The 8,977-nt window shown below is 39.4% G+C and overlaps 1 protein-coding gene across 1 annotated transcript in view; it reads left to right on the forward strand.

The window, feature by feature from the left end:
* SRP9 (signal recognition particle 9kDa) overlaps positions 1 to 4,500 on the forward strand; it is an 83,133-nt gene extending 78,633 nt beyond the window's left edge. The window contains exons 2-3 of the mRNA XM_009994815.1: positions 2,563 to 2,631; positions 4,381 to 4,500. Of these exons, the coding sequence (XP_009993117.1) occupies positions 2,563 to 2,631; positions 4,381 to 4,500 (189 nt within the window). The remainder of the gene's footprint in view (positions 1 to 2,562; positions 2,632 to 4,380) is intronic.
* The last annotated feature ends 4,477 nt before the right edge of the window (positions 4,501 to 8,977 follow it).

The raw sequence follows: 8,977 nt of genomic DNA on the forward strand, positions 1-8,977 counted from the left end.
GGGCAGGAAGCAGCGAGTGAGCAGGTTACCTGCTGGGCTTGGTTGCGGCCTACCTTCCTTTTCCACGGAAGAGAAGGGAAGTTCTCATGTGCCACCCAAAAAGCACACGCCCGCGTGTCCCCGTGTCCGGCGGGAGATGGTGCCCAGGTGTGAGCAGCGCGTGAGCCAGGTGTGATCCGCGAGCGCCCAGGTCCGGGGGCGCGGCTCGTGTGCGGGGCACCTGGGTGTTACACACCGAGGTTGGAGTTGTGCTAGGTGAAGAGCATTTTGAGAGTTGGTTTGTTTTATGAATGTACAACATACAACATCGTGTAATTTGAATTCGTCTTAATGAAATATTAGAAGAAAACATCCATTAACTCTTATGTTGCATGTTGGGCTGCAGTGTTGCTTCAGTGTTGGCTTCCTGAAGAGTATTTGTTCTAGGAATTAACTTCTTGGTATATGGCTGCTTTTTGTTTCTGGTAATGTTTTCAGGAATATGGTTTGTGGGAACATTTAAAATAACTTGAGTCTTCACCAGGACTCGGCAATGCATTTTAGCTAAAATGTAGCACAAAAAAAGTAACATGGTGATAAAACTTCTGTAAAAGAGGCCTAGTTTTCTTCACTGAAAATAGAGGTCACTTCAGGAGCAGTGTTTAACACCTGTTGTTAACTAGCATGGTTGACCATATGCAATTGCCAACTATCTACTTGTAATAAAATAAATTGTTCTGCGTTACCTTCTTACTCTCTATAGTATCACAGAATATCAGGGGTTAGAAGGAATCTCTGGAGATCATCTGGTCCAACCCCCCTGCCAGAGCAGTATCGCCTAGAGCAGGTTGCAAAGGGTGGCATCGGGCAGGTTTTGAGTGTCTCAAGAGACGAAGATTCCACAACCACTGCACAGCCTGTTCCCGTGCTCTGTTACCCTCAAATTAAAGAAGTTCCTCTTTATGTTTAGGTGAAATTTTCTGTGTTCAAGTTTGTGCCCATTACCTCTTGTCCTGTCACTGGCTACCACTGAAAAATTACTGGGCCCATCCTCCTGACACCCATCTAAGTTTTTGTAAGCAGTTACAAGATTCCCCCTCAGTCTTCTCCAGACTAAAAAGACCCAAGTCCCTCATCTTTTCTTCATAGGAGATATGTTCTAGTCCCTATATCATCTTCCCCTTTGCTGTACCCTCTCCAGCAGTTCCCTGTCCTTTAACTGAGGGGCTCCCATTAAATGAAAATATTTGGGAGGGATGTCACTGCAGCCAGGAGTTGCTCTCCCCCTTTTCTTAAGGCATGTCCAAAAGCAGTCTTTTGCCATCCATGGGAATACACTTGTCTATTTACAAAGGAGTTTATATAGTCCTCAAAGTCACAGTGTGAGTGCTCTCCTTCTGATTTGCCAGAGAGCTAGCCTGAGAAGGTTTGGTATGTCAGGCTTGTCAGGAAACTGAAGGAACAAGAATTGAAGGAATTGGGTGTGTGTTCTTCATGGGCTGGTAAGGCGAAGTAGTGAGTGGTCTTGCCTTTTGTGGGATTATCTATTGAGTCCATGCCTGCTCCTTGTGGCAACCTCTGCTGTGCTTTTGTCCCTGCTTGGTGAAGAGAAGTACTGTTGCACAGCTGTTAAGATGGGAAGATGACAGGTTTTAAAACAAAAAGGGTAAATCTGATGACAGCCATCTCGGAGCAAGAATTTCTAAATATATTTTCTAGTCAAGAAGGTTGTTGACCATTAGCACGGGTCGCTCTGTACATCAAAGACCTGTTTATAGTGTGAGTTCAGAACGTTCTCAAAAGGACATCTAGCTTTGTTTCTAGTAACTGATGCTGAGAGTAGAAACAATAAATATGAAGTCCCTGTGACTACTTATGCATTCAGTAGGAAGCATTTAATGCTCAGTCAGCTGCTGAGGATGTTGATTCTTTTATAAATGTGGTTTTGAGGTCTTTGGTGATTTGATAGCCCAGAAGAACTGCAGACAGGCTAAAGATCGGGCCAGGTGACTACAGTGGTGTTTTAGTGAGAAGCTGAATGCTTGCTTTCAGACTTCAAGTTTAGCCTTGTTAAGTCTTGAAAGCAATCTTAATTTAATCTTAATTTAGATAATTTTTAGCCTAAATTAACTAAAGTGACTTACATATGGCTGTCTTACATAATAGTTTAGGTATCGTAGAACAAAAAGTAATAACGTTGAGCTTAACCCACTCAGTTAATCCCTTTCAAGCCTTCATGTAGAACTGTTTTTTTTTTAACTGTTTCAAGTTTATAAACAGAAGTTTCCAGTTCAGTTTCCAGTTTCATTGCTGTCTTTATAATAGGTTTGAACATGCCCAATGTTAAGCTTCGTGCTGCTATTATAGAACAGTTTAATATATTAGGCAGGGAAATGTGATGGTTCAGCTATCAAATCATCCTGGCTATGGCTGCCAGAGCTGAGGACCACCAGATAGGTGGTGAATATGTGAAGCAGTACTTAATTCTAATGAAAGGTAGTTTGAATTTGGGCAGGTTTCATTCAGATACGTCCTGAGAATTGTTAGCTGGAGATGCTAATTCATAAATGTTTGTCATTTCAGGTGCGCGTTGTTCTTAAATATCGACATTGTGATGGGAACCTCTGTATCAAAGTAACAGACGACGTAGCTGTAAGTACAGAACATATTCGCCTTTCAGGGCTTATTTATCTCTCATAGACTTGCATTTCTTGTCAGTCAACTTGGGAGCCACTACCTTGAGAGTGCGTGGCAGTTTTCTAAAAACTTTTGTGCTTAACCTTCCCTAGTTGCTGTGTCTGTGACTGACAATGACAGTCCAGGAAAAGGTCTAACAACTCAGTGTTCTTTAGGGGTCTCAACATAATTATTTTAGGATGCTGTGAAAACAAGCACTACAAAAATCTTGGATCTGCTGAAACATTTCAGTAGGATCTTTGCACATATATTTGCTAATATTGAGTGTGGTCCTTTTAATTTGCTCAGAGTACTGGCATCTTCCAACCGTAGGATAAGCTCCTTATTTGTCATCATGAGACAGTGGAGTGCTGTCAGACCGAATGACAAGATTCGCTAGCAGTTCAGAGATCCCATCCCATATGCATGCTGACATCCACACCAGCAACAGGTTCTTGGTGCTAGTGATGTTATAGCCAAGTTGTTGCTTTTCTGCAGTTCAGACTTGGAAAAAATCAGATTTCTTCTTTCCAGGAAAAGTAGCCTGGCATTAGTATTTTCAAAGCCTGGGAGAGATGTAAAGAGCTTTAACACTTCTTGACAGGATGATAGGGCTTAGTGTGGGTGAGGTGTTGAGTATGGGGCACTGATAACCTGGGGAAGTGAAGGGCAGGTTAGTTGAAGTCTGCCACAGGGGTAGTTGAGGTCAGGTGATTGTTGAATGTGAACAGGTTTTGGTTATTGGCCTTCTCACCTTCTTCCAGTTACAGGGAGTTGTGAAACTGACAGGTGAGCAGAGGGTTGGTTTCATTTTTTATTTACATTTTTTTTTTGGCAAGTTTCTTTCCAAAGACAGGAAGTTTTTTCTTGCTTCTAAATCTGTAGAATGAATACAGCTGAAGGAAAAAACCTATTTTCTACTCTTTCTCTGAATTAAAATAGGAATTTAATACTGGCAAAAGTTGCTGTGTTGACAGCACTGAAGGATGGAGCATTCTGGGGCTTTTTCATTGTTAAATCAGCCTGGGCAGTCACACTCATGCTGTACAGGTGTAAGAAATTATTTAGACTACAAAAAAACCCAAAACCAGCAAACAACCCAAACCCCAAGAATAGTCTTTCTTTGATAAATCACTGGCATATTACTCTTGTTCCTTTTGCATGTACAGGCTTTTCATGTGAAAAAGTTCTTTTTTATCTTAATCAGATGTTATGTTCCTTATTAAGGACTCTCTAAGAAACAGATGTGGCTTGGGGGAGGGAATCCTTTTCAGTAAGAAATACTGAGCTGATTTTATGTCACTGACAGCGTACAATTAAGCACTGTAAAGGGCAAAATAAACTTACAGAATATAGAGAATAGGAAAGTAATTTTGGGTTTAAAATCTGCTTCTACTTTTAGAAAATACAAACAAAAGTGTCTTAGAAGACAGCTTAAAACTCCGAGCTTTAGCACATTTTTTGAGTGAGCAAAATATCAGGATAAATCATGTGTCCATAATTTAAAAATTGAAGGCATGAGCTTTTCAAAGGAACTTAAATGTAAACATAGATGTGTATTTTAAAATAGGGTAGGTATGTGTTGGTGCTGCCTCCTGTTAACAATATGTCACAAATTTAAGTACTTACCTTGTTTTGTGTGTTCCAAGCACAAATTTGTTGCAGCTGTGAACAGATTAAAAACAGTTCAAGGCAAATCTGATACTGAGCTACTTTCTTTTACAGTGTTTGCTGTATAGAACAGACCAGGCACAAGATGTAAAGAAGATTGAGAAATTCCACAGTCAGCTAATGCGACTCATGGTGGCTAAGGAATCCCGCAGTGCTGCCATGGAAACAGACTGACTTGCTGAAAATGAAGAGAGTGCTCCAGTCATAGTTCACTGGAAGAAAACATCTCTTGGATCTCTGGGACAGGAGATGCTTTTATGTACTGAAGTGGACTGATGGCAAGTCTGAAGCATTTTGATCCCCTTGGACTCCACTTCGGAAAACTAGGAAAAGAAATGCTTTCAATTGAAAGCTTATATTTATTTTTGGGAATCGAGCAAGAAACTATTCTTACACATTAGATATGCTAAGAAGATAAGTTAATATTTGAAATCTGCAGTACTTTAGCTTGAATTTGATGGGCCACAACAATATTTCTGGAAAGTTGTTACAAAATTTCATATAGTTTTGATTGTACTCATACCTTGTGCTGGTGTATTCTAACAGTGAGAAGGTTTATTAACCTGACTAGTAGTGTCATGTGATTACTGGGTCTAATAAGTATTTACATAAATTATATACATGGGTGGGGTTTAGAAGAATGGATGGTTTTTGAACTGAAATGTTAAAATTGCCAATTTGTACTAGCACTCTCATTAGCAACATTTTAGCTGTTAGTATTGATCTTAGTCATAAGCTGTGCAACATTATCTGTGATGCAGTTTGTAAAGCCGTTATATTGGCCAAGTAATTAAACATCTGTATTTTAAAATTTAAATAAAACTTTGCTTGAATGTGGCTAGAGATTGGTGAGAATCTGGGAGTTTCTTTTCTGCTTATGCAAATAGTGCTATTAAAAAATAGTGGCTTTTTTCCAGTACTTGAACTATTTTATACTAGCAGGGGACCTTTTCTCATCCTTGCTTCAGGCAGAGTTAAAGTATATGAGCAAGACAAATTCTAGAAGCTCTTGCATATTAGGTTAATAGAAAGAATGCAACCAAAGGCTATCCAAATGCTTTATTTTAGCAGCTTGCTAACTGCATTTTCAAATTTTACATGTGGCAGGTGGATGTCAGCCATCTCAATAAATGGATGAAAACCAGCTTAATAAATACTTAAATACCAATGTTAAGAGTAGAGCAATGCTCCTGTGGCTTAGATTTGTTTCTCACTGTTATCTCCAGTAGTGTGATGGAAGCCTTGTCTTTTGCAAAGGCTTTTTGCTTGAAAACCTAGTAGCTGAAATTGGCATTTGCTTTGACTAGATCTTGCATACTTAAAACCAGATGGATTTTTTAAAAAACGTAATTATGCTATTGATACAACTAGGATTTTCCAGGACTAAGGTTTTGGCTTAAACCAAGCCACAGAAGCAAAGCACAGCCGTACAAAGACTTGTCTTTGGTGGCATTTATATGTAACAAAACTACCTAATTAGCTACCTGCTGTCACAAGAAAATAATGGAGCTACTTGGAAGCAGTGGAGTTCCCACCTTTGCCAAGGGCTTGGAAAAAAACCAAACAACCCAGGTTTGAATACTGCAGTAGAGTACTCTTTCAGTTCAGCATATAATGTTGCTTATTGTTGGAAAATACTGTAGTGCCAGCTTCCCAGTAGCTACTCAAATTCCAGTCTACAAGAGTGACTTGTACATATGTAATGTTTTTCTTGGATTGGCTTTCGAAATACAAGTAAGTCCAGAGAGAAGGCTAAATTTTGTTTTCAGTTAAACTTTAATAAGATATTGTAATGCTAGTTTTTTTTTCCTTGATGCTCCAACTTATTTTCTTAACATTTGTAATAGAGCATGTTAAGTGTTTAAACACAGGGGAGGTTCACATTAGATATTAGAAGAAACTTCTTCCCTGAAAGGGTAATTAAACACTGGAATGGGCTGCCTAGGAAGGTGGTTGAATTGCCATCCCTGGAGATGTTTGAAATTTTTACATGTGCTGCTTAGGAACATGGTTTAAGCTCTGGACTTGGTAGAGTTTGGTTATGGTTGGACTCTGATCTTAAACGTTTTTTCCAACCAGAAAAATTCTGTGATTCTGTGTGAATGGTTGGGCCACAGAAGCCACATGATTTGAGCTATTAAATTGGCAGGTGAAAAGGCTTTGGATATTTTAATGTAATTTTTTTTACATCTTTTATAAATTGGTTTAGATTACTTCTGTGAGCTGAGGTACAGAAAGGCTCATGCATGGAGAATAAAAGAAGAGAGGCCTGTAGAAGGACCTGGTGTAGAAGGGGGAGCTCTTGTGGAGAGGGGCAATTACAGTACTATATATTAGGTTAGCAGTTGTAAAGGAAAAGAGGCAGGAAAATGGATTTCTAGTTTTCTAAATTAAGAAATTGTTTCTGTACAACCAAAAGGAAATATACTACTTTTGTAAGAGTATGTATTGGTAAGCTAATTATATACCCACAGAAAAATTAGGGTGGTTCTGTGCAGTCATAATGCACAAAAATAATCATAAAGCTACTGCTAAAAAAAAAAAAAAGCTTTTGGAAACCTCTTCAGAAAAAGAGGTGCTTCTTGACTTTGTTGTGGAATTTTCAGCTGCTTCAATACTGTGTTCATGGGCTGGTTGAAAAGCTGTGAACTCAAAACTTTGCTATTTTGAAAAAAAAAAGTGTCCATGTGTGCATATGTACACTGATCACTTTGCTAATAAGCTTTCAGTTATCTAATCCGTTGAATTTCCAGCTGCTTGAATGCGTCCACTGGTATTTGATGAAAAAGTCAGCTTGATATGGTTGCTGTACCAAAAGGAACACTGAATGCATTGCATGTGAAAAACTGAATTTGGCGGCCCAGATTGTCAGCAATTGCTTGGGATCACTGGCTAGGAGATTGTGCCAGTTGGGGACTGCAGACAAGCAACCTGTGCAAATATAGGTAGGCAGGTAACCCTTGCAGAGTGGAATGACTGAAAAGAAGAAAAAGATGTTTTCCTTTGCTAGTGCTAATTTTGTTGCTTCACATTAGTTATCTTCAGTAATTGTTGTTTTGTGATAATAGTTTAATAAAGTCTTGTTATTTTACAAAGAAATTGGATTTGTTGACCCATGGAATTTATTCTGTGTTTCAGGTGTTCTTACTTCCTGGATTCTCAGTGTCTTGATTTCAGTTCTTCCTTTGTGCACAGCACTTAAGCTGACTTTGTAGCCAAGCTCTTTTTATGTGCAACTACAGCACTTCTGTTCTCCTTTAGGGGTTTTAACCCTGACCTTCTCTGTATATAGTCCACTCTGTAAATCTATTCTGGATTACAGGAATATCCTTAAATTATTGGTGGAAGTGAGAATTTTGGTCACAGGTCTTTGTTTTAGAGATCCTTAGGAAAGAAGCTTTTGTTTCCACCTAATACTTTCAAGAGTTATGGACTGATTTTGGAAAATTGCCTATTTTGGTGCACAAATCTCTCAAAATGGAAAATGGAACTGAAGCCAAGCAGGTGCTTTCAAAAATGTTTTGTTAAGATAATTATATCATCTCGTTAAATTCCTTCCCACAGTATAAAAGTGGGTAATATTAATCATTTTACTGTAATAAATGGGGAGAAACCCTGGTTTCTCCCAGATATGATCAGTAAGATTTAGATGATGACTTACTACCATGGGTTGATTTTAAAGAATTATGTTACCTGGAAGGTGTGTTGGCCCTCTTCTCAGAAGCACGGTAACACACTTTGTCCCCCAATGCGCCTGTGGTTTTTTCACTTCTATTCCTGGCTTAGAGGAAGATAAAATTATAACACACATATGATACTGTATCCGTATTTGAAATTACATTTGAAATCTAAAGTGGAAATGCGAATATATAGCAAATAGGTGGGGGGTTTCTCTGTGTAACTTTCTTACCTAGATTGCAGAATCTGCACAAAATTTCCTTCAAGAGTCTTTGAGCATTACTGGGTGACCTTAGGGAGAAGGAACTTAGCTGAAAACAGTATTATTTGTACAATGTTCTGTGCTGAGGCAACATCATGTTTTTGCTTAAAATATGCTTTTCAAGATATGGAAGTGTCTATTCTGAAAAGCTGATAGCACTTTAAAGTTAGATGCTGCGTGATTGGACACACCTGTTTATAAATATTTTCTCTTTTACACAGGCTGTGAGAGTTAAAGGACTGGTATTTAAATACAGTCCAGTTGAATTGTCTTTGTTGTTCGGGAGGACATAAAAACATGCCTTTCATGATGTGCTGATTTGGTCTGGTTGGTTTTTTGGTAGTGGGGGAAGGGCCCCAGGGGTGACTCAAGTAAGAAGCTGAGAAGCTCCCCCTGCTCCAAACCCAGCCAAGGACCCAAAAGAGGGACAATAGATGCACCTTTGTGATTAACATACGAAAGAACTGAGATAAGAGCTGAGCAGGGCAAGGAGTTAGAAAGAGCTGAGCTGGAGAGGCAGAGCTGTGCTGGTGGTTGGTGAGGAAGAAGGTGCCCAAGCAGAAGTTTCCCTGCAACCTATGGCACGATGGAAGCTGTCCCCCCTGCACTCGTGGAGGAACATGGTGGAACACTCTCTAATGTGCCAGGAGGGGTGACCTATGATTTGCTGCCAGTGGACTTGGATTACACAGCTTTGGAAGACCCTGGTGC

Source organism: Chaetura pelagica, unplaced genomic scaffold (genome assembly GCF_000747805.2).
Source record: "Chaetura pelagica isolate M959 unplaced genomic scaffold, ChaPel_1.0 scaffold2, whole genome shotgun sequence".
Taxonomy (NCBI): domain Eukaryota; kingdom Metazoa; phylum Chordata; class Aves; order Apodiformes; family Apodidae; genus Chaetura; species Chaetura pelagica.